The 26,106-nt window shown below is 41.3% G+C and overlaps 1 protein-coding gene across 2 annotated transcripts in view; it reads right to left on the reverse strand.

Annotated features, from left to right (window-relative positions):
- Positions 1-1,103: 1,103 nt before the first annotated feature.
- The window catches only part of CLCN5 (chloride voltage-gated channel 5), a 47,770-nt gene continuing 22,767 nt past the window's right edge, over positions 1,104-26,106 (reverse strand). Inside the window, exons 4-13 of one of the 2 annotated variants that reach the window (XR_008616355.1) lie at positions 21,447-21,634; positions 18,592-18,714; positions 17,157-17,363; positions 14,022-14,102; positions 13,249-13,791; positions 11,285-11,471; positions 9,888-10,286; positions 9,211-9,427; positions 5,360-7,860; positions 1,104-2,090 (exon numbers count right to left, since the gene is read on the reverse strand). Coding sequence is in view for 1 of the 2 variants with exons in the window: in XM_024116884.3 (XP_023972652.3) it covers positions 7,770-7,860; positions 9,211-9,427; positions 9,888-10,286; positions 11,285-11,471; positions 13,249-13,791; positions 14,022-14,102; positions 17,157-17,363; positions 18,592-18,714; positions 21,447-21,634 (2,036 nt within the window). In the remaining variant the exon portion in view is untranslated. Of the gene's footprint in view, positions 7,861-9,210; positions 9,428-9,887; positions 10,287-11,284; positions 11,472-13,248; positions 13,792-14,021; positions 14,103-17,156; positions 17,364-18,591; positions 18,715-21,446; positions 21,635-26,106 lie in introns of both variants that reach the window. The other variant, XM_024116884.3, reaches the window with a different exon arrangement.

Consider the following 26,106-nt stretch of genomic DNA (forward strand, 5'->3'; position numbering starts at 1 on the left):
CAGCAATAATTAATTAATTAATTAATAAACTCCTACCCCCAACATCTTCTTAAAAAAAAAAAGTTCTTGCTAGCAACAAGGTATCAAGTCAACACCAGTGCTGATGTAATCAAATGTCAACGGGAGAAACTCTTAAATGAAAACTTGGACACACAGTAAACTGCCTTCCTGGTAGTCTGGCTAACAGAGAGACGGAGGGAGAAGGGAGGAGGAATCAGATGCAGGAAAAATAGAGCGAGAAAGTAGGAAAACCATACTTCAAAGTATAGCTTTCCTTTGTTTTCTGGGTTCCAGAGAGGTGTGAAAAGGAAATGTTTGCATATTCAACCACTTCCCCGAAAAGCTCCACTCCTCAGTCACTTCCAAGGGTTTCCCAAAGAAAACATTTTAATCCCAACCCACCATAATGAGGATACTACTAACCCTACTATTCATTGGAGGAACATTTCCATCACCCATCCTACTCCTTGTAAGAACTGACTATAAGCAAGAGGCCTGTCAAAGCCCATAATCTTACATCATTAAAAGCTTAAAAAGAGAGAGAGGGCTTCCCTGGTGGCGCAGTGGTTGAGAGTCCGCCTGCCAATGCAGGGGAGACAGGTTCGTGCCCCGGTCCGGGAAGATCCCACATGCCGCGGAGCGGCTGAGCCCGTGAGCCATGGCCGCTGAGCCTGCGCGTCCGGGGCCTGTGCTCCGCAACGGGAGAGGCCACAACAGTGAGAGGCCCGCGTACCAAAAAAAAAAGAGAGAGAGAGAAAAAACACAGCTCCAGTTAATCCTCAATTCATCAGGAAAGGATCACCAATGTATGAGACAGGAACATTTAAGTAGCCATAATGAATGAGGTATCTGGAATCTCTCAGAAAATACAAGGTGCTCCTCATTTGTCTCCTTATGGTAAAAACTATTACTCGATCTGTAAAACTAATTAAGTCTTTAATAAATCATTTTAAGAAGTGAGCCTACTAGCAGGAATTTGCAGGTACCTTTTACACTACCCTCCCCCAACCTCCACACCGAGCTTTTATGATCAGAAATCAATAGCTACAAAATTGAGGGTCTTCAGAAACACACCAGACACCAAGTTGGATAAGGCTGTGCTTTATTACATGCATAATTACAAATCTGTGCTAAGTGAAAAATGTATAAAGCAATGGCAACCTGGGTTTAAGCCACACAGAGAAAGGGCTGGACAATCCCATTAACCTTTCTGCCAAAGTCCATTCCATTGCCTTTAACGTGATTGTTTCCTTTTCTTACAATTTGCATAGCACTTACTTGTCAAAGTACTTTCCTTTTATTGTCTCAGTTTATCCTCACAACAACCCTGTGAGGTAGGTAGGGCAATTAACACTATCCCCATTTTGCAGATGGGAACACTGAGGCACACAGCGGTTAAGATCTCGAGGCTAGTTAGTAGAAGCATAGGGAATAGAAACCAGGTCTCCTAACTCCCCAGCCCACATCTTTCCTTTTAGACTATGTTGCTAAGCTTGACCAGGGAGCAGAATGAACTGTGCAGTGAGCCACAGCTTTGGTACAGGCTGTGCCTATGAACAGGGACCAACGTCTCTTAAAGTTAGAATAAAGCTAAGAAAGCGTGACTAAAGGGTTGGCAACACTCAGATAAATAATTGCTCTGAACAGCTCAGCACCAAGTTTCCTGTGGAAACTCTATTAGCTTTAGTTGACTCTAGTTTCTGGACGCCTAGCTACTGCTAATGTCTATACCTTAGCTTCAGTTGAACTTTTACCAACTCTCAGGAACTAAAATGTCGAGTCAGACAGGTTTTCTTTGGCTACTGCAGTTGGAGCCGGCCCTACAAATGAGCTTATTACAGAGACATTCATATAGTGGCCCATGGGCTGGAACCGGCCCCTCTGATCCTCCTGGCCTCACTGGCTCACCCGACAGGTGGTGTTTTTCCCACAGCCAGAAATGAATGGACAGAGGTAAGAGCAGGAGGCTGGCCTTGGTCAAATGAAGAAGAGTCACCATCATTACATCAATGGCATCCTTAGGTGACATGACCAGGGTGCTGTCCGTCAAGCCCAACTCCTTTCTGGCCTGTACCTGGTTAGCAGCATAGCTTCAAAAGACAGTTTAAAAGAACAAAATATTAAACACATCATTTTTTACCTAGAATGAAATTAATTCTTAATCATTACATAGTCCCAAGGGACCAAATATATAATAAAAAGTAAATATTTATTAAAATCTGAGTGCTATAAAGGCAGGACAATGGGAAAGAGAGAGAAGGGATAAAGTGAAATGGAGGAGGGAAAAGAAGCACTCTTGAAGGACCATATATTTGAGGTACACTCAATAAGATAATGAGGCTAAACATTCCTACCCTGACAAAACCATCTCAGGCCATTCCCTCATCTCCATTCTGCCAGGTGGCATTTCACTCATCAAACCCTAGACCGCCTCTGACTTCCAAAAGATTTGGACTAGTAGGTGATAACAAGGTTTAGCAGTGAATACTTCACGTCTGCATTGAGATGCTCAAGCCCTGGACATTGCCAACAGATACCATTGGCTTTAGCCCCTACAGTGGAGCAAAGCCCCACTGGCCCCATCAACTCAGAAGTATCTTCCATTCTCTACTCTCAGAATGATCGTCTCCCTCCCCAAGGTCCACATTCAAAACAATACACTTAGAGTAACTGAGACAATTTTGAATTCAGGGTATTGGGGTGAGGAGAGAGAGACAGAGAGACAGAGACAGGGGTGGGGAGGAAAGAGGAGAGGCAGAGATCATTTATTTAAACCCTCATATTTTTACACCATCACATGCTTTTTTCCCCTTAAAAGGCCAAACTTTGGGCAAGGCATTCATTCAATGAGTGTGCACCCAGAGGATGAAGACCCTTTGGCAGGAACTTAGAGGTAGGAATTTATGACTGCGGGATTGGGCTGGATGACCTGATAGGTCCCATCCAAGAAACGCAAACTCCGCACATCACAGACCTTCTTTCTTTCTTGGGTGACTTGGCAAAATCAGACTACAAGGTGGAAAAACCGATTTTGCTCCCTACGTCACTTCAAAACTTTGCCGAGATGCAGATGTTTAGAAATGAGACTGTGACCAGCAAACATTTAGGGAGTAACTTGAAGTTGCTAACACCTACTAGTCCAGGAACTCCTCCCCTTGGGACAAGCAACCAAAATTGAGGCTGAGCATAGCTCAGTGGTTACCACAGGTCCACCAGACCAATTTCACTTCAAATTTACACAGCTCCCTGAGCTCTGAGAGAGCCTCACCTTTTTCTTTTTAATCTACAATAAGTACATACCAGGGAGGCTAACCATATAGATTTTTTAAATATTTTGCTATCAGAATTCAAGATAAGCTACCTAAAGCTTATCACTTAGGCAATGGCAGTAGACGCTGCCTCCCTCCTCCGCAAGAGGTCTGGTCTTGGGTCAGCCCTCTCCACAAAAGTAGACTGCCTCCACCAAATGCTGCTTTGAGCCTCTTGGTTGCTTGGAAAGCCTGGTCTTTGGGAGACTACTAATTTTTTCTCCCCTTGAGGCACATGATCAAGCAGTTTATAAATGTTGGGGTGTTTGGCTTGGGGCATGGAATGGCCTTCCTCCCACCATCTTACAAGAACTCGTATACTTGCTTACTAGGGTTTTTCCACTGCCATAACTTTCCATTCTCTATCCAAAGGGAATCCAGGTTATCCCAGAGGTGGTTAAAAAAAAATCAAGGTCGTAGGACACTGAAGTTCAGACCACATATTTAGACATCTTTTTTTTTTAAGGACTCAATATTTCACCTCCCCTTTACTTTCTGAACTCCTAATTTTTCTCAGAGTTTTTAAGAGCTCAATACTCTATGCACCACCATGAAAGATGCTCTCCTGCTTTCTCTGAACAGATGAGTGGCCTGCGTTTGGCTCTGATCCAGTGAAAGTAAACCGATTCCTCACAATACAATGTGGTCAGTCATCAGTTAAGTACTCTGGCAATATAAAACACACTGGTCATGTCAAATTTTCAATTGTCTTCACTATCATTTATTAAAAACTCAACTTCAAAAACTGCACTCCTTGAGATTTATTAAAAAACAAAACCAAAAGATACTGTGGGGTAACAAGTACACCTTCCTACTCATCACCTAACTAAACAAATCAAGGTCAGGATCCAACCGGGACAGGTGATCCAAATACTTAAAACATACAGCAGTGATTACATTCCCTGATGGACTCTCTTGCACGCTGTTTTAAAAAACATATTTGCTCCCCCGACACCTGAATGGGTTCATAAATTCATAGTTAAGAATTACCTCACAGCCTTAGACCACACAAAGTCCCCATTACTTTATCATGCTCGTGTTCAAGCACAATTGGAGACTTGCTAGAGACATTTATGCTTCTTCTCTGCTCTTCCTGTAAAGGGTTCAGATTCAGCCTCTGGTGCCAAAACAACGGAACTGCTTTGCAGTTCCATCAGCAAATTAATCGACTGCTCTGCCAGCTGGCAAATCCAAAGTACCATCAATGTCAGATTATCCACCAGAGGATATCTGCTCTGTGGATTATACCACCTCTACTTCACAGCTGGGCTGAGCCTGAAGGACACCAGAGCCAGAAAAGAGGGGGAGTGTCTGAACGTACATCCAAATAGAAGTGATCTTAAAAGTGGCCATTATTTTGCTTGTTCAGTCCCCTGCTTCTGCCAATGGCATAACTAATCATGCCTTAACTATTTCGGCTTCTTTAATTCTTTACGTCACAGATCTGAAGATACAAAATATAGCAGTTAGACTTTTACAAATCCATAGACTCTCATTCCTTTCGTGGCCTGGATGCCTACCAGATATTTTGCCTTGGAAAGCCCTAACTCTCTCGAAGCACTTACTGGCATTCTTTTGTAAATCCTTTCCGTGTGTCGGGAAACTTTCTTTCTTATTACCAGAATCGACTGGTCTCGGCTCATACTCATTTTTAAATCACAGATTATCCAGTCTTTTGCCATTGAGGTATGTGGCCATTTGAGACTACTGACAGACCCCCCTATATCAGCTTTGTTGGTTTAAGTATGTCCAACTGCTGAATTGGCAATGGCAGAAAGAACATTTTCCTTTGCCTCAAGACAAGAAACTCTGAGTGTTAAGGTGCTGAGCAAGCAGTCTAGCAGAGAGCTCTACCACAATTAGCCAAACTTGAAGCCAAACCATAGGACTGGACATATAATGGATACCATACACTACAGCGACTTCTAGCATATGAGATACAAGGATTCCTGAGAAGCTGAGGTTAATGAATGAGATTTATCAGAAGTGAGGTATCAAAGGGATATTATTCTCTGGAGGGCCAATCGGTGCTTAGTATCTAGAAAGTATACCTTGGCACAGTGTTATCTGATTTCTTGAATTTATTCTCTGAAGTAGCACCTGAACACTGGCTCATCTGTCTCAAATCAAAAACAGAGCCTAGAAGAAACACAAAGGCAAACTTAGACACCCTCCATATCACTGCTGTACTATGAAATGCGACCAAACCTTTCACCATCATCAAATACCAGAAATACTAACATTTCCTGTTTGGCAAACTTTAGTTGGACGGCTGATAAGAAAAGACAGGTAGTGAACCAGAAGTACACACATAAGAACTTTGATTTGTGCACAACAGACGCGGTGGTCAGGCAAATAGCCTCATCTCATGTGAGGGAATCAGTGGTACAGAAGGGACAAAAGACGTGAAGTTACTGAGTCATGACTATAATATAACATAACCTAGGGAGGTTTTTGTCTTTTTCATTAAAATGCTAGAGTGATATACTTAAAAGGAGAAACTCTGGTGACTGCCTTGATATTTTAAAGATAAAAATCACAATAAGCCTTGGCTCCCCAGTTCTAGGCAATAAAAGAATTTCAGATTTTGGAAAGGTAAGAAACTAGGGGTAAAAAATCCTAGAATCAGAGATCGGCAACTTTTAAAATGAGGTACGCTGAGGTGCTTGGAGCGGGAGGAGAGGCTATGCCGAGTGACTGCTGATTCTAGGCTAGAAGGATGGTGGGAAGCGCTGGGAACAGACTTGTAAAATGGGAAAGGCTCAACTCCCACCCCTAGCATTTGAGTCTCACTGCTGTGGGCGTCAGAGTGGAAATGGAGCTGCTGGGCTATAGAGCAAAGCAAATGGTTGTGCGTCACCTCTGGTCCATGGCCTGTAAGATTGTAGAGGCTGGGTTTACAATTTAACTAGCCCTGGGAGTTATTTTTTTGTAACAGGAATGATTAACCGGGCACACTACTCAATCCCAAAGACAGGACTCAGGACTGAGGCGTGGGAAAAGGAGAACGGAGGGGGAACAACAGCACGTGGGTAAAACTGTGGAAAACGAAACAGTAGTCAGAATGATGATGGTGGCTCTGTAACTCCACCAGGTGTCCCTAGAGTGTGATGTTTTCTACTGCAGTAAAGGTGGTAGGAAATTGAGACAGGCACCTCTTCAATTGTATACAAGCACCTTTGGTGTCACCAGGCCTTGTCCACACCCCTGGGTCTCAGGATGGTTCTGCATTTTATTTAGAATTCTAAGGAGCCTCTAGGGAGTCACAGCTGCCTATCCTGTTCCAATGCCTTGAAAATACCTGAAAGTACCCCAAGCCTAAATTCACGATCACGGGGACAACACTGGCCTGTTATATATATGTACTCAACACTGGGAGGAGGCATGAGTGCCCAGTCATTTTAGTACTGGTGGTTGTTATGAAGGAATGCATGAGAACGCAGATACAGCTCGGGATCTTCCCTGGTTTACCAGTATGCAGTCTAGACTTGGTTCCCTTTACTATTCTTACATATTCCAGAAGCCAAAAGCACCATCACTCATGGAGGTGGCATCTGGGTAAGTTGGGACCTCACAAAAATGTGAAAGTCCTGGTCATTGACTTTGCTTAGAACTTTACTAATCATTCGTTTCAAGGAAGATGGAGAAATCATTCCTTGCTACTAACAAATTCATGGCAAAGTCCTTGTCTACTAGCTAACAAAGGCCATCTGGAAAATTACCCTTTTTGCAGACAAGGAGAAAATTCTATAACTTATCTTTTGTGCACTTCAAAAGAGTACCAGGAACAAGCAAGCTATAAAAGTCAACCTCTCTACATTCATTTAGAGGAGATCAACCAAAGCAGCATTGTCTTATAATCAGATATTAAAATTAACATACACGTACACACACATAAACTAATAATGCTAAATACTGTAACAAGAACAAGATAACATTTGAACTGAATTCACAGTCTGGAAAATACCATTACTATTTTCCTTCTGGCTTTCCTTTCTGTGGTTGGAAAAGCAAAGTCCCTGGTTTACACTTCATCTTCCACCAATGACAGAGTCCAAAAAAGTGACTTTTTCATGAGCTTCCTGCAGGCTATAGGTCAGGACGGTTGGAATTTTTCTTGCATAGTTTTCAGTGATTGCATATTGGCTAACACTTATGTTTTAAATTAAAAAAATCTTTAAAAAAAGAAAGAAAAAGAATTAAACCATAGCAATCTTGTTTACTCTTTCATGAAATCTTCCTAATGCAATATCACAGAAGCCTAACTGAATTTTCTCCTAAAGAGAAGATTAATTTCCAGAGATTATGTAGTGCAACTGGTTAACTTGTGGGAAAGAGACAACACACTAATATAACTTCACCATCCAAATGTGGGAAATGTTTTTTGGGTACCCAGTTAATAAAATATATCCATGGTCTGCAATGTCCTTCCTGTTTTATATCCAGTACAACCCTGTGATTCTAGTTGAAGAGAATGGAATCAGGATCTTGGTTCGCCATCTGTGCTATATGCTTTAGCACATCCTTTTTGGTAATGATTCCAAGCAATCGCCTAAAAGACAAAACAAGACAAGACAAAAATTAATCTGTAGCTAAAATAATATTCTCAAAGGTGACACTTTTTGTGGTCCATTTCATCTTTGTCTTTGAATGCTATCTGCACTTACAGAATGATGACAGGACTAGATTACATGTACCAGGCAAATGGGACAATGCATGGGTCCCTAAGCATGCTCTAAGCACTTCTTCCTCTAGGTCTTATCCTGCTATTTTCTGTGGTTTAAATATTCTTCTCTATATATACAAATCTTACCTTTTGCAACCCAGTTCAAATGTCCCTCTTCCAGAACACCTTCCCTGATCCTACGAGCCAGTAATAACTGTGCCCTCCTCCTGGGAACAGCATGTTCTGTGCACACCTCTTCCGTAGCATTTGTCCAGTTTGCTGTGTTCTCAGCTTCCCTATAACACTGTATGGTCCTTGAGGGCAGAGAAGGGTCTCATTGCTTTTTGCCTCTCCCTGGAATCTAGTGGAATGCCTTCTTACATGAAGTACAGATTCAGTAAAGGTTGAATGGATCAGTTAGGAAAAGTCCCCTTACTGATCTCAATCTTGCAAGACATCTGCTACACTATTCAGACATTTTAGAGTGCGAAATTCTTATATAATCACTAGATTAACATACCAGGGTCAACAACAACAACAACAACAACAAAACCCACCCACCCTTCTCCTCAACCTCCTTTCTTTTCCAATAAAAATAGCATGGCTTCCTTTACTGGGTAAGAAATATCCCAGAAAGAAAGAGCCTTAGCCTTGGGAGTCAGAAGACTTGTGTTTAGGAAGTTCCCTGGTGGCCTAGTGGTTAGGATTCCGGGCTTCCGTTGCGGTGGCCTGGGTTCAATCCCTGGTCTGGGAACTGAGATCCCGCAAGCTGCGTGGCGAGACGAAAAATAAATAAATAAATAAAGCCTACCACTACTAGACAGTAACTGGGGGTCCTTGTGCAAATCTTTAAACCTCACTGGAACTTGGTTTTCTCACCCTCAAAGAATAACAACAAAGGTATCGTAAGGACCAAATACTATACATATACTACCTAATACCATTATAATTTCAGTGCTGCCTGTTCATGAGAACATAGCTGTTTCCTTTGTGGGGGAGGAACTGAGTTATTTATAATGTGCAACCAGCAGTTCACATCTCTCAAACCCACTATCTTCCCCAAACTCCTTTTCTATTAATTATGACAAAAAAAGAAACACATTCATCTTCATCTCAGAGCTTCAAAAAGGTCTATAAATGCTACAAATATTCACGTGAGTTGGGTTCTTCTTTCTTTATCTCTCTACATTCTCTTTTCCTCCCAAATCCAATTTGCCTTCACCAAAGAGCTCTCACCCATTGTGTGTAACCAGGCACTGCCGCAGTCCCAGCTTGCGGAAGATATCTACCACGATCTCCATGGGTGTAAGGTCAGTCACAGTGAAGGGGCTGAGATCCAGGATGTTCCGAAGCTTGAGGGTAGGTGGGGTGTATGGTGGCATTGGAGGAGAATGCTCGGTGAAGTAAATGACAGAAGTGCTCACAACTCCATCCTGTTTTTTTCGAGCATTTTCTATTTGAAAAATAGAAAAAAAAAAGGTTGAAAAAGGAAGGACTACTTCTAAACTTCTGGCCCCTAACCAGTCCCCTCTCGGCTCTGTCCTTCCCCTTTTCACGCATGCATGCATGCTTAGTGATTGACTGACTGATTGTATAGTTGATTTACAATGTTGTGTTAGTTTCAGGTGTACAGCAAAGTGATTCAGTTTTATATATATGCATACATACATATAATTATATATATATATCAATATATATAAACATTCTTTTTCAGATTCTTTTCCATTACAGTTTATTACAAGATACTGAATATACTTCCCTGTGCCATACAGTAGGTCCTTGTTGCTTATCTATTTTATATATAGTAGTGTGTACCTGTTAATCCCAAACTCCTAATTTATCCCTCCCTTCCCCTCATGCATATTTATTTATTTCCATAGTGGATTCCCTTATCCCATTTCTGAAATCCTTACCAATTGAAATAATGAGGTCTCTTCGGAGGACGAAACCCACAAGTCTTTGGGACTCCCGGGACACCACAACTGGGAAGCCACTGTAAGTGGTTTCACTGATTATGGTCTCTACGTCTTCCACGGTCATACTGTCCTGAGTAAGGACAGTCAACAAAGGATCATTTCTCCGGGGTTTCATCACATCCATTGCCAGGGTCTTGTGAGCAAACTCTTCTTTGGCTTCAAGAAAGGGGTATCCATTGAGACGGATGTGGGCATCATAGATGCCCTCCCGCCCAAGAGCATCTGCCACCCACTTGCTTGTCATGGCTGCAGCCATCAGAGGCACAATGTATTCCAAGCCACCAGTTAGTTCAAACATTATGACAACAAGAGAAACGGTCATCCGAGTCACCCCACCTGCAAAAAACAGACACAGGCTACTTACTGAAGGCAGCAAAAGTATAGGATTCATTACAGTTATGGGCCTGTCACAGGCCCCATCCAGAAAAAGCTACTTACCAGAAACATCACTAAAAGGAGGCCTCACCTATAGACCCCTGTAACTGCATTCAAGCAAGTTTACAATGAACATGAGTCAGACTTCTCAAAATAATCTCTACAAAAGTACAAGATACCTCCTTCATTCTTCTTCTTTTTTTCATTCGTCTGTCGCTCCCCACCCCCCAATTATACAAGTAATTGCATAAGATCTCTATGATTTGTGTAACTACAGATACTAGAGGTTCTCGGGGATGTGCAGGCCCACTGTGGAAAGATCAGAAAATACATATATTTTTAAAGTATATAAAAGAAAACCATTATCCATAAGCTCACTGCCTAGAAATATGCTGAGTAAAAATTTCAAATGACTTTTTTCAAAAACGTATGTTTTTATATAGATGAACTCATACTATATATTTAAATTCCCTACCATGCTTTTTCTCCTAACTTTATATTAGGAATACTTTGTATATTAGTACAAATGTATTTAACATTGTATTTAAAGATATTAAACCTATTAGCATCACATTCAGTGGCTGCATGGTATGGCATTATATGGATGTACTATACCATAATTTATTTAACCAGTCCCTTATTGTGCTTTTAGGTTGATTCCAGTTATTTGCTATTACACAAAATACCATGATGCACATTCTTGTGCAGATCATCTTTGTCCAAATTTCTGATTATTTCCTCAATATGATGGAATTTGAGAGAAGAATTACTCTGAAAGGGGAGGAATGGAGATATACGGTAAAGAATGCTTTCTTAAAGCACTTGAAAATGGCAAGCCCAACAAGAAACGGATAGTCATCTTTAAAAAAATCTACAGTCAATTGTGCTTAATATCACTCGTCTTTATATAATGCCACCTGGGTAGCAATCTCTTTGAAATCAATGGAAACAGTACTCACCCAAGCAGGCAGCAGCCCCAACCATTGCATAAAGGCCAGGGGTGATACAATCCGCTCCTTGACTGCACCAGCTATTGAAGATGGCCCAGTCATGGTGGTAATAAGCCAGCTGTTCCATCCCTACTCCCAAAAGCCGACCTGCTATAGCACCAACAGCCATGCTAGGGATAAAGAGGCCAGAAGGGATCTGCAAAGAGAAAGCAAAAGATGGTCAGTGAGAAGTGACGTGATCGTCTGGCACATAATAAGGGCTAGAGGACTGACCCTCTGCGAAGCGAACAGGCCAATGACAATTTAACTATGCACTATGCTAGCAAGTGGCTGCAAAGATTTGTGTAACACTACAGGGACTAGAGGTTCTCTGGGACGTGCAGGCAAGGACGACTGCAAAGACGCTTACCCTGATTCGGGGTCCATCAGGCAAGAGCCTGAACTCTCCAGACCAACACAGAACTGGAGGCAGAAATTAAGCCTTTCCCAAAGAAAAAGGAAAATAGATGGAGTTTCTCATATATGCAGACATTTTCCCCAATTTTGAATTCTAATCAACAACAATTACCCTTTACTGACTATCTACAATGTTCTATGCTGGATGCTCTATGGATCAGATTTCATGGGTTCTTTACAACCACCCCAGGAGGCAGGTGTTATAATTCCCAACTCGCAAAGGACCTAAGGTGCAGAGAGGTTAAAGAACTCACCCAAGGCCAAGATTTAGTAGACGCTGGTGCTGCAGTTTAAATGCAATGCTTGTAACCACTCTCATGTATTGAATCTTGACCCATTGCTCACACAAAAAGGATGGCACATGAGGTTTCAGTTTATTTTAACAGTATAAAGAATAAATGATTAAGTTTTCCTAATGAGATAGTGACTATGGTTGCATGACTGTCCCAAAAAGGAACCCCCATCTGTCTCCCCACTCTTTTTTTGACTCCTAGGATACAATAGTGCATTCTCAATTTTCTGTGCCAAGAGAGGGAAAATGATGACAGAGATAATCCAAACAGCAGATTATTTTAAAATAGCTTGTATGCAATTCTGGAATATATTTGAATCAGGGTGGGTTTGATGGTCTGCAAATTCACTTTAGATGAAAGAATGAAGCCACGAGGTGAAAAGTAACTCAAGAAGCACTGCAAATCTGTCCAGGGTGTTGAGGAGGATGCATATCAATTCAGAGATTACAGTACTGCCTAAACCGACTTGCTGGCTCTTATTTTCTGGTTTGAATCTCCATTTCCCTAGAGAATAGAGGAAATAACTTGGTAGCTGAGTGCTAAAGAAAAGAAACAAACAAATGAAAACCAAGGAAGAGAAGGAAAATACTTTACAAATTTTCCTTACTGGTTTCTTCTGACACATGGAAATGATAACGGGTACTGAAAATAAAAGATGCTGGTCTAATATCAGCTGTTGATAATCTAAATACTAATTTAGGATCACCTGTGAAGTTCTTGATAATTGGACACTGATAACTGTAAAAAATACATTTAGCTACATATTGGGTTGAGCCATATGAAATTGCTATTTTAGTGGTCAAAATGGTTGGCAACTTCTTTTGGTTCAACCTACTATTTTGCTTTATTCGTAACTCTAAAGCCACTTTATAAGGATTAAAAATGTGTTGGTCAGATATTGTTTTGATACAAAATGCACTGGAATAAATACCTCAGCATCCTTTTTGAGAGGCAAAATATGTTCTCCACAGAAAAGGAGAAAATGTTTCTACTTGAAATCTCATCACTGAGGTTTGCATTCGGCCTAAAACTGGGCTTGCACAATTTTAGATAGAGGTACAATCATCTAAGAAGTTATGAGAACACGTGGGGGTAAAAAGGGCTTTGGGTCTTCCAAGTTGGACACGCCACACGAACTACAAGAGAATTGTACAATATCTTGGCTTTGCCCTCCAAATTTACAGCCACACAAATATCCACCAAGGACCAAAAGAATCTCCTCACCTTCATGCCAAAGGTGAATATAGTGATGACAATTTTCAGTATGAGTGTCAAGGCCAGCTGCCACATTGCGCTGTAGACTCCCACACCAGCCGGTCTGTCGGGCAGCTCACCCGCCTTGCTTGTGTTGAAACGGTTCTCATAATCACAGAGCTTAGAGGAGTCCAGAAGGCCACAGTCATTGAACAGCTCAGAAATGAGCTCACTTGTGCTCATACGGGTGTACTCATTGGGGAAAGCCAGGATGGCAGTGATGGCTGTCACGACGAGTACCTCTATGACAGGATACTTGCCCAACTGGGTGGTCTTACGCTTCCGACACCAGGCGATGTTGGTGCGGATAAACAAAGCTCCCCACAGACCACCAAATATGCCCAACAGAATGAAGGGCACGAGCTCAAAGAGATGCCACGGGGTGTGAAACTCCACATAAAATAGAACCAGGCGGCTGTTCCCAAACGGATTGATGGAGCGTAGAGTGAATGCTGCCACTAAAGCAGCAAAAAACGAACGCCACAGTGTTTTGAGCGGAAAGTAGTAGCTGACCTATAAGAGAGAAAATGAGAAAGTAAACTCAGTCAACATGCATAAACTGGGGTGAAAACTGGTGCTGCAGGAATTAGAGTTGAGGATGAAAATGGCCTGGAGAGCTCCAGCCCCGTGGCAAAGCACTGGAGTTGGGCAAAGCACTTTGGGACTGCAATGTACACAGACAATGGCCAGAATTCCTGGCACAAAATCATGTGCGTGGCTCTACAGACAGATAAAAGTATTACCTCTTCTAGGCTGAATAATACTCCGCCAATAGGTGCCCCAAAGGCTACAGATACACCGGCTGCAGCTGCAGCTGACAAGACCTACGATGCAAAACCCAAAATGAGTGAATAGATCAAGGCCACTTTCCTATCTTCAATCACATTTTAAAAAGGAATGTTAGTGGTTACTAAACATAAAAAAACAGTTTTATATGCTCCATATCCAGTTTATCAAAAATGAAGTTCAATGTATATTTACTTTGACAGCAAACACTGTATGCTGAATTTTGAACACATGGTTCACATGCTGGAACATGTAGAGGGCCTTCCTTCGTAATTAATTTAGGCATGTACTTGATTCCAAATTATGCCCCCATCCCTAACACTCCCAATTCCGTAACTGATTTTGAGTCTGCAGACCTATTTACCACCTAAATGAAATACTTCCAGTGAGGTATTTACATAGCACTTTCTTTATAAAGGAAAGCTTTTAAAATGAGATTTTAAAGGCTCTAATGATACAGAACTGAAGTAATGATTGGCTCACAGCTAGTCAGAAGTTGAAAATATTCAGACAATAAGTATTTAGAGTTTCCTGTACTATGTGCCCTACTCCATGCCTAGTGACCTATGGAAACAGAAGGAGGGGGGCGACTAGAGGCAAAATTGGGGATAGATTTTGAAAGGAAGAGAAGACCTAAATGTGTTTAGGTGTGGCAAGGAAAAGGGTGAGGAGGGAGAGGAAGAGGAAGAAGCTGTCAGAGAGAAATTAAAAGGGACAAGGAGATGGGGAAAGAGAGCAAGTGGTATTTCGAGAGCACCATCTTTGTATGTCATAGGCATTGACATGTATATGTAAAAGGTGCATGACAAACACACCAGAATTAATAGAAGGATAAAGTCCTTCCATTGGATCCTGGTTGCTGTGCAGTGGTATATAATTTGTGGTAGTGCGGAACTATTTTTAAAAGGAAGTTGAATAAAATTAAGAGTTTTTGAAGAAAAAATGGCTCTTCGCAAAAATAAATAGGCAGGTTCCTCTGGGAGTGCAGGATGGCCAAAGAAAATGAAGGGGATGGGGGAGAAGAGTGATCTCTGGTACTAGCTGGGGAGGACTTTGAAATTCAAGGCTAGAATGACTTTCATCTGAGAAGGATGAGGACATTCAACATGGAACTTGAGAAAGGGGATTTCAGTGACTTTGTTTAGGGTGAATTATGAGGGAGAAGAAAGAATCGAAGTGGCCTGTTTGCTTTAATATTATGTTGTAGAGTAGGTTCCATCTACACCCTACCTTCTCAAATCTCTATTTTACTCTCAAGCATCTGGCCACTTTTACAAGGCCCTGGGACATAAAAGGGTTACTGCTGATGGTGAGAACAACAGGAAGAAATAACTGCAAAGTCTGAATAAGCAATAGGAAGTGAATGACATATTCAAATATTCATGAGTTTAGTTAGAAATATATATGACATCTGTACAGAGAAACAGCCAAATCAAACTCGTTTTTTTTTTGTTTGTTTGTTTGTTTTGCGGTACACGGGCCTCTCACTGTTGTGGTCTCTCCCGTTGCAGAGCACAGGCTCCGGACGCACAGGCTCAGCGGCCATGGCTCATGGGCCCAGCCGCTCTGCGGCATGTGGGATCTTCCCGGACTGGGGCACGAACCGTGTCCTCTGCATCGGCAGGCGGACTCTCAACCACTGCGCCACCAGGGAAGCCCTCCTCTCTTATTTTATAAAGAGCTATTTGAACAAAAATGCCAATTTTTATGGAATGAAAGTAACCAGCAATCTACAGTTTCAAAGTTACCTCTACCTATGCAAAACCAGCAACAATCAACACTTTACTCTTGACAGTTAAAATGTTTTTTTTTCATGTCTTTAGCTTCTGTTATACATTATTCCTGTCTAACAACCTCACTAATTTAATACTGCCTTTATGTCCCTCTACATTTGACAGATAGCTAAACAACCTACTCAGATTTCCCCCTCTCTCTCCTGCTAGCCTACCTCTCCTGCCAGGAACTTTCCCCCTTGAACTATCAAAATGTATTCCATATTTGAAATTTCAACATGTTTGAGTTTCCTTCCGAGTCTTACGGTGAATTTTGTTTTGTTTTGTTTTCAGAACAAATCATTAGGTTCCAATTTTGTGAAAAATCCTTTCTAATGAAATGACCTTGGTCTCGACCCATTCCATATGTGATTTCTTTGTAATTCAAGGAAAATAGAGCAAGAACCATTTTCTTAAATCCTTAATTATAGCAGGACAAAAGTAACCAATGACTTGGAACTTTTAAAAAAATGTTCTTCCTCCTCAAAATGACATACATTAACAACTGTATAAACACGAGAACAACTATAGAGATGCTGCAGCGGGGTTAATTTAGCGGGGTTGAGCCAGAAGACAGGGAGAGAGAGATCCAATACAGAGAGAAACCAATGCAGCGTGCTGTTAGGTAGAAATAAAAGATGGAAAAGCTGGCATCTGAAACACATGCTGAATTTTATATTCTTTCACAGGGATAGACAACTTTCTTTTAAAATAATCTTCCATTAGTTTTGTACTTATTTTGTAATAGAAATAGCACATGCTTGTATAGAATTATACATAATAAAAAGTTGAAGTCCTTACTTCTCCCTCACTTTCCCCCTCACCAGAGGTAGACATTTTTTAACAGTTCGGGGTGAAACCACTTTCCAGCCATTTTCTTTCTAGATGCATATATACATACTTTTCAAAAACATTAACTGATTTTTACTATACACATTATTCTGAGATTGGCTTCTAAAAGTTTAATGGTATTTTATAGCCATCATTCCATGTGAGTATACATAGCATTATCTCATTCTTTTTAACAGTTGCACAGTATTCTAGAGTATGGACAGAATATTGTTTATTTAATCAGTCCCCCATTGATGGACATTTTGATTGCTTCAGTTTTTCACGATGTTGACAGATGCTTCACTGTCTATCCCTATACACCTTTGTGCACACATGGTAGGATGTCTGTAGGATAAATTTCTAGAAGTGGAACTGCTGGGTCAAAGGGCATTTGCATTAACACTGGTAGAATCCCCCAACTCTCATCCCTAAGGTTGTACCATTTATGCTCTCACCAAAAAAGAGACTATTAAGGCCGTTTGTTATTACCTCTCTGCGTTTGGCTTCATTCTTCCTGTATTTGTTGAAGCAGTGGCACAGGATGTTCCCACAGCAGCAAGCCACGTGCACTAGGGGGCCCTCTTTGCCCAGGCTCAGGCCAGATGACACTGCCAGCACCAGTGTTATGGTTTTGATAATCAGGGTCCACTTACCCAAATAGCCCCTAATAATGAAACCACTCAAGATAGTTTTTATCTGCAGGTCAAACACAGAGAGATTGAATACAGACTAAGTAAGGAAACAAGGCTAAGAAGCAATAAATCTGGTCCTCGTTATAGAAACTGCACCTTTTGAACAAGTGATATATAAATGCTTGACCCACAGTGATCCCAGTTTGGGAGGGAGCCCAGCAGCCCAAGAAAGTGAGAAATGTTCTTTAAACTTTCATGTTCCTTTTATTCTCTTTGGCCATGTGATAGCTGGGCAAGGTAGTACTGTAAGTATGAGAGTGCATTGTATGGAAAAGGGGCGGGAGAGAGGGAAGGGTGTTTCCCTTACTTAATCCTTACAGGCTAGTATAGCCTTGACTCTCTACCAAGGAATCTGTAACTATGACTTGGTCAGGAAACAGAGAGGGGCAAGGTCATCCAGGTAACCTAAAATCTCTGTGGTTTCAGTCACTGTCAAGCAATCTAAACCCAAAGTACTTAGAAATAGGGTTTTAGTCACCCTCCTTCTAGCCCAAATCATATTGCAGGAAATGTAGCAAAACAGTTTTATTTCTTCTGCTCTAACAAAGTTGACAATACCACTATTTTTTCAGACCAGAATCCTGGGATCTACCCTAGGAGCTTCTTGGTTAGGGAGTCGGGGAGGTCTTCAGGGGCCTGGTTCACCAGGAACCCGGAGGAGGCTAGGAATCAATTCCCTTTATTTATTTATTTTTTAAATATTTATTTATTTATTTATGGCTGCATTGGGTCTTCATTGCTGTGCTCAGGCTTTCTCTAGTTGCGGCGAGCAGGGGCTACTCTTTGTTGCGGTGCACAGGCTTCTCATCATAGTGGCTTCTCTTGTTGCGGAGCATGGGCTCTAGGCACGCGGGTTTCAGTAGTTGTGGCATGCGGGCTCAGTAGTTGTGGCTCTCAGGCTCTAAAGCGCAGGCTCACTAGTTGTGGCACACGGACTTAGTTGCTCCGTGGCATGTGGGATCTTCCCGGACCAGGGATCAAACCCGTGTCCCCTGCATTAGCAGGCAGATTCTTAACCACTGCCCCACCAGGAAGTCCCACAACCCCCTTTAATGTCCAGGTAGCCCAGCCTGGGAGGAGACTTAAGGGAAGATCTAGAGAGGCCCTAGATTGCCTCGTGATCTGATCCTGCTTGATATTCAACTGTGGTATATGCTGGAATACATATTAAATCGTTTTAACTAAAAAGCATTCATTAATGTTACCATTTATAAACTATTTTAGAGACTCACCTCAGGGATTCCGGAGCCACAGGCGTATGGTGCGAACACCTTGACAAGAGATACGGCAAGGAAGGCAAATAGGAGAGCCCAGAGGACATACATGAAGTAATTGACTATGTAGGCAAAGGCTCCCTGGAACAGGGGAAAAAGAAAGATGCTTGTTTTAGCCCAGACAGCCTCAGTGAGGCACGCAGCTCTTCTGAGGAATGGGTTTTCAGGAGAGGAGGTCAGAAAGAAAAAAAAAACAATATTAAATTGCTCAAGATGTTCCTTCCCAGACTGTCAGCAAAGCAACTGTCAGCCCACTTGCTACTGAAAATGAGAGGCTTTGTTACACCCAGAGGACACTGACAATGCCTTCTAAGGATGGACAAGAACGAAGAAGCAAATTCACTTTCTATACGAGTGCTTTGATAGATTTTGTAGTCAAATATATATGATACTATGTCAATTTCATTAAGAGTCTTAACAGCCCTTTTACTGTAATGGCTGAACCTTGACTACACATTTGAAGTGAAGACTGGCTCCAGAGTTCCATTAAATTCATCCTTGCCTACTACCTACCTTCATGTCAAATTCTCATAGGAGGTTAGAGTATCTATAACTCTTGGGTGTTTTTCTTAAAATAAGCAATGACATCCTGTAGAGACGACCACATCTTTGAGAGAATTTTGCCACTGTCGTAGCAAAGGTGTAGTTGCTGAGTGGCAACAAGAAAATGCAGTAGAAAGTTTTGGGCTCTGACCATCAAACAAAACCAGTGAGATGCCAGATATCGCAAAGAATAAAACAGCAACAGCTATTTTTAAAAATGGAGAGAATATACTTATGAGACTATCCCCCTATTATAATGAAATCTGCCAGAAATCTAATTTTGACCACTAGCAAGCATTCACCAACATTAAAGGGCTCGCAAAATAGCTATGCCTTACAAAAAAAAGATATTTTGAACACTACCAGATGATGTTTGCTCATAGAAACATTTGAAGTTGAAACTCACTCAAATTACATGAAACACAAAACTCAAGGGAGTTTCGACTTTTTAAAACCTAAAACACTATCAAAATAATTCACTGACCTAGACAAGGAGAACCAAAATGCTCAGGTTTTTTCTAAGTTATAATTTTGACACAGGTTTCCCATTATTTTAGTCCCTCAGAGGAACAAATAATTGCTCTCTCTTGGCCTTTAGAATGTAGCTAGGGAGGAAGAATACTCTAGAAGTAGGAGACAAAGAGGAAAAGGGAGGGAAAGGGGAAGTAGCTGAAACTGACTAGAGGCAGAGACCAGGAGGTCAAGTTCTTGGCAGGAGAACTCTTCTTAAAACCTAGAAGACTCTTTCCCCAGGCACGAATTTCATTCATTAAAAGGAGGGCCAGAGAAAGTTGTCACTTGTGCAAATCTCCAGCTCCAGTTTGAAAGTTATAGTTGGAACACTTAAACACATGCACACAGCTCTCAAGGAGTAGCATGGGGGAGCCTTATCGTGATGGAACAGTAGTTCTACATCTTGATTGTGGTGGTGGCTACACAAATCTACACATGTGCTAAAACTGTGGAGAACTACACACACACACACACACACACACACACACACACACACACACACACACACACACACACACACACAGACTCACCCTAAATCCGGAGCTTCTCAAACTTTTCTACCCAAGTACATACTCCTAATCTAGGAGAGAGGATAGGGGTTGGGGTACCCAGAGCAGAGCTGAAATAGATATTCTGTTTTATCTTAAACATAGGACTTTTGCATTCCTTTTTAATGATTGTTTACATTTAATTTTTGAAAAAATTTTCTTCCAAATACTGATCAGGAAAAACTGATATTCTGGGAAAGCACATAGCATGTATCCTGAGGTTTCACATACCCTCTGGTACGCTGACCTAACCCCAGTCTGAGAAGCACAGACTTAAACCCTCTCACAAATATAGTATGTAGCTAACCCAAGCCAATATGCACAGTCAGATATGTGTACATAAACACTCTTATTTCTGACTTTATTATTTTCTTATCCTTCTTTTACCTTCACTGAGTCTGTGGGGGTGTGTGCCATTTCAAATTGTTTGTGGACCAAAGTAGGTATGAAAATAAATTTTAAAAGTACAAACAAACATCCTAGTCTTGTCCCCCTCACTTTACCAACAGAGTAGATGAGGAGTGAGCTGAGATAGTACCTGTTTTAGTTGGTGGAAGCCAGAGTGGAATAGGGGGTTGAGAGTTGTTTTGTGTGCTTTTGTGTTTAGTAGGAGAGATCTAACATACAAACCAAACGGTAAGAGAAAGGTAAGGAGCAAAAAAACAAAGTTACTTTTACATCCAAAAAGATATGCTAAAAGACAATGACAAATGAAAATTTTACTTTAACCTCAAAATGTATGGGCAATTTTATTCCTGGGTTTCTGTTATTTTGCTATGGAATGTATCATAATTTTTTTAATGTTCTAATGCAATGCTCAGGGAAATATCGCTTAAACACATTTTTAACCCATTCCATCCTTTGTTAGAAATTATAGCTTACCTGTTGGCTGACTCTGACATTTCTACGGAAATAACTAGAGAAAGAATCAGTCATACAGTGTACTAACAACTAAGAAGAAACATCAGGCTTGTTTAAAAAAAGCAAAACATTTTAAGTTGTGTAAGCATCAAACAACTCCACATGTCAGAAGAGATAGAAATAGGGCTGCACTAAACCACAGAGAAAGGCAGCTGGCACTGGTTCCCCTTTTCATGAAAAGGAAAATAATAAAGGAAGATTCCACAATTGCCACGAGGACAGTATAAGAAATGAAGTAAATGTAAGAATAATTAAATCAGTGGTTCAGAAATCTTCACTACATGTTACCTCATTCGTGCTGATGATAAGCTGGGACCAGCTATTCCACTCTGGGCATTTGTCTCTGTCTTCAAAGGTGACATGCTGGGAGTTCCAGCAACAGTGTTCATGGTTAAACCAGATTCCCCCTGTGCATATACCTTCTTTTAAGTCTGTCATCCAGTGAGCAGAGATGTCTATCAAGCCAGCTAGGGAACCTGATTTGAGGGGAGAGAAGGAAAGGCCACAGTTGTCAGAGAAAATAAGGGAAAAGGAATCAAAATAATGGACAAGTATATACTTTCTCATTCCATCTGCAACCTCCTTCTAATTGTCTGTCTGCTTGCTTTTCACCTTTTATCTCTAATGGATTTTACCTGTTATTAAATGCCTGTTCAAGAGGGGAAACAACAACAACAGCAACATCGTCTGCATTAAACACTGTGTGTGCAGGATCTTTATTGTATATGGGAAACTTAGAGGAGAGCAAAGTGGTTGGGTGGGAGCAAGGGGCGAGTGGATTTGACTTTTAGCTGCTTCCCCTGGCAAAGACTCTGCTTTGACTTAGAGTTGATGAATACTGATCCATAAAGACTGTCAAGTTTCTTAAAGTTTATTTTATTCTCACTTTATACATAAAACTGAGAAAATGTGAATTGCCCATGTTGAAGAATATTATAGGATCTTTATTTGCTCAAATAAAAGTCAAATCCACTCGCCCCCTTGCTCCCACCCAACCACTTTGCTCTCCTCTAAGTTTCCCATATACAATAAAGATCCTGCACACACAGTGTTTAATGCAGACGATGTTGCTGTTGTTGTTGTTTCCCCTCTTGAACAGGCATTTAATAACAGGTAAAATCCATTAGAGATAAAAGGTGAAAAGCAAGCAGACAGACAATTAGAAGGAGGTTGCAGATGGAATGAGAAAGTATATACTTGTCCATTATTTTGATTCCTTTTCCCTTATTTTCTCTGACAACTGTGGCCTTTCCTTCTCTCCCCTCAAATCAGGTTCCCTAGCTGGCTTGATAGACATCTCTGCTCACTGGATGACAGACTTAAAAGAAGGTATATGCACAGGGGGAATCTGGTTTAACCATGAACACTGTTGCTGGAACTCCCAGCATGTCACCTTTGAAGACAGAGACAAATGCCCAGAGTGGAATAGCTGGTCCCAGCTTATCATCAGCACGAATGAGGTAACATGTAGTGAAGATTTCTGAACCACTGATTTAATTATTCTTACATTTACTTCATTTCTTATACTGTCCTCGTGGCAATTGTGGAATCTTCCTTTATTATTTTCCTTTTCATGAAAAGGGGAACCAGTGCCAGCTGCCTTTCTCTGTGGTTTAGTGCAGCCCTATTTCTATCTCTTCTGACATGTGGAGTTGTTTGATGCTTACACAACTTAAAATGTTTTGCTTTTTTTAAACAAGCCTGATGTTTCTTCTTAGTTGTTAGTACACTGTATGACTGATTCTTTCTCTAGTTATTTCCGTAGAAATGTCAGAGTCAGCCAACAGGTAAGCTATAATTTCTAACAAAGGATGGAATGGGTTAAAAATGTGTTTAAGCGATATTTCCCTGAGCATTGCATTAGAACATTAAAAAAATTATGATACATTCCATAGCAAAATAACAGAAACCCAGGAATAAAATTGCCCATACATTTTGAGGTTAAAGTAAAATTTTCATTTGTCATTGTCTTTTAGCATATCTTTTTGGATGTAAAAGTAACTTTGTTTTTTTGCTCCTTACCTTTCTCTTACCGTTTGGTTTGGAGCAAGGGGGCGAGTGGATTTGACTTTTATTTGAGCAAATAAAGATCCTATAATATTCTTCAACATGGGCAATTCACATTTTCTCAGTTTTATGTATAAAGTGAGAATAAAATAAACTTTAAGAAACTTGACAGTCTTTATGGATCAGTATTCATCAACTCTAAGTCAAAGCAGAGTCTTTGCCAGGGGAAGCAGCTAAAAGTCAAATCCACTCGCCCCTTGCTCCCACCCAACCACTTTGCTCTCCTCTAAGTTTCCCATATACAATAAAGATCCTGCACACACAGTGTTTAATGCAGACGATGTTGCTGTTGTTGTTGTTTCCCCTCTTGAACAGGCAGTTGATGAACACTATGAGGAGAAGGGCTCAGCCTCCACACCGATTTGGCTCCAGCGGCGAGGGAATTTGAGCGGTGGCAGGAAGGCATTCTAGGCTAAGAGAACTGAAGTTATAAAAGCACAAACTGTGATGTACACGGAAGATTAGATGAAGCTGTAGGTAGGCCAAAGCCTCCTGAGCCTAGGATGTGAACATTCTGAAGTTTTCTTAGTGAGAAGGAGCAAATAATATTTTATACAGAACGTTCCTCAAAGAAAATTATGAGAAAATGAATGGGGACTAATGCACTACGGCTAATAGACTGATGGGGTTAAGATAGTTATAGTACTTTCAATTCTGGCCTTTTCATCATTTCTGCTGTCCAGATGAAGAAACGCTGGCATAAAGAAATTAAATGGTCTAGAATCGTGCTTTAGGGAAATAGCAAAGACATCATAAAATTCACAGCCCCTGAATTCCCAGACTGTTCCTGCATTCTGACACACTGCTTCTATTGTTGCTCTGCAATGCTTAAAAACAAAATACCCTGTGTGTATGAGGGAAAGAAAAATATTCACTGACCACCTAGTGACAAGACATACATTAAAAAGTTGAGGATATTACGCCTACGTTCCAACAGGCCGGAGGCCATGTCATGTGTATGTTTTGGTAGGTGCTAAGAGTGTTAACACACTCTCTTAGTTATTTACATATTTGAATAACCTAGTCAAATCTAACAAATTGTTTGACACCTACTCTTGGCCACTCCAGTTCCCGCCATCTCTTCCTTCTAACTATTGCACTGACTGCCTGGATTCACAAAACTAACACGATGTTAAAGAGTTTGGCTAATTCTCTGGTTGTTTCACGTGTGCATGTCTTATTCTACCTAACACTGGTACCCTCCATCCTATCTTCCCGTCTACATCTCCTTCTCCTTCTTTTCCCAATTGGCTCTTTCCTCCCTGGTTACAAATATTAGCAGGTTTCCCCTACCCTAAAGAATGCAATGCTTCCCCTTGTCCATGCTACCATTTCAAGCTTCTGTCCCTTTTCTCCTTCCAGTGACTATCCAGTATCCCCAAAACTTCTACAATGGTTGCCTTCGCTTGAAATCTGGCTCCTGGGTACTCCCTGGTGATCCAGTGGTTAGGACTCGGCACTTTCACTGCAGGGGCCTGGGTTCGATCCCTGGTAGGGGAACTAAGATTCTGTAAGCCGCGTGGCACAGCCAAGAAAAAAAAAAAAGAAATCTGGCTCCTAATATTTATCTGAGATGCTTTTTCAAGTTCACTGGTATCCTCCTAACTGCTAAACTGCATAACCTTTTCTCAGCCCCCTTCCTTCTCGTCAGCTTCTGTGCAATACTTGACATTACAGACCACTCAGTCTATTATGAGCCAGCTCTAAATTGTCCAGACCACGTCTCTCTTCTGTGCGAGACAGAAAAGGGACAGCATTAACACCCTAGACCATGGGTTGGCAAACTATGGCCCGAGGGTCAAATCTGCCTCTGTGTTTTTAAATAGAGTTTTTCTTGGTCACAGTCCAGCTCGTTTATTTTCCTACTTTCTATGGCTACATTCTTGCTATACAGACCATTTGGCCCACAAATCCTAAAATATTTACTATCTGGCCCTTTACAGAAAAGGCTTGCTGACCCCTGGCCCAGATAATCTTTGAAAACTCTGCTATGGATGAACCATTTCTCATTTGCTGCGATCATTTTACACTCCATGGCTCATGAATTATCTCTAGGTAACAGCAGCATTGTGAACAACTGGGCACTGTGTTGAGTGCTGTATCGCTGTATTTCATTCAATTCTCGCAACAAACTTGTAATATAGGTGGTACTCTTACTATCCCCATTTTACAAGTCAGTAAACTAAAGCTTCCAAGTGTTAAGAAACTTGCCTGAAGTCACAAAACTAGCAAGTGGTGGGGCTGGGATTCAAATCCAGGGAGCCATAAACTAGAGCCTGTGCTGTAACTACCATTCCCTCCCACCGCCATCCAATTTCCCACCTTTTATTTTAGCTCAATATTCTAAATCTTCCTAGGCCCATCTTCTAATGCCACAAGGATATAAGTCTCAGCATCTCTGCCTGGTATTCTTGGCTTTCTGCTTCCCCCATGGGAGGGGAAGCCTGCTTGGGAACCTGCTTTAAAGCTGTATTGCAGAGCAAGTGTGTTATTCCTGGTTAAGATTATATATTATTTGGAGTGGCTTAGGAGGTTGATAGAGAAGATAGGAAAAGGTGGTACCATCCCAGTCCTCGGCCACCATGAAAGAGTAAGAATTTAGGCCCCCTAAGGGTATGAGCCATATCTTACATGCTTTTCTCTACTCCCAAATAAGAGAGTAGATATTTAAGAAATAGCTACAAAAATCTCTCAGGAAGTCCTCTTCTACATGTTCTTTCCTAAACCCCATGCTTACTAATATGTTAAAAAAAAAAAAGGGAATTCCCTGGCTGTCCAGTGGTTAGGACTCAGCGCTTTCACTGCTAGGGCACACGTTCAGTCCCTGGTCAGGGATCAAGATCCTGCAAGCCACGTGGCATGGCAAAAAACCAAGAACAAA

Source organism: Physeter macrocephalus, chromosome 21 (genome assembly GCF_002837175.3).
Source record: "Physeter macrocephalus isolate SW-GA chromosome 21, ASM283717v5, whole genome shotgun sequence".
Lineage (NCBI taxonomy): Eukaryota > Metazoa > Chordata > Mammalia > Artiodactyla > Physeteridae > Physeter > Physeter macrocephalus.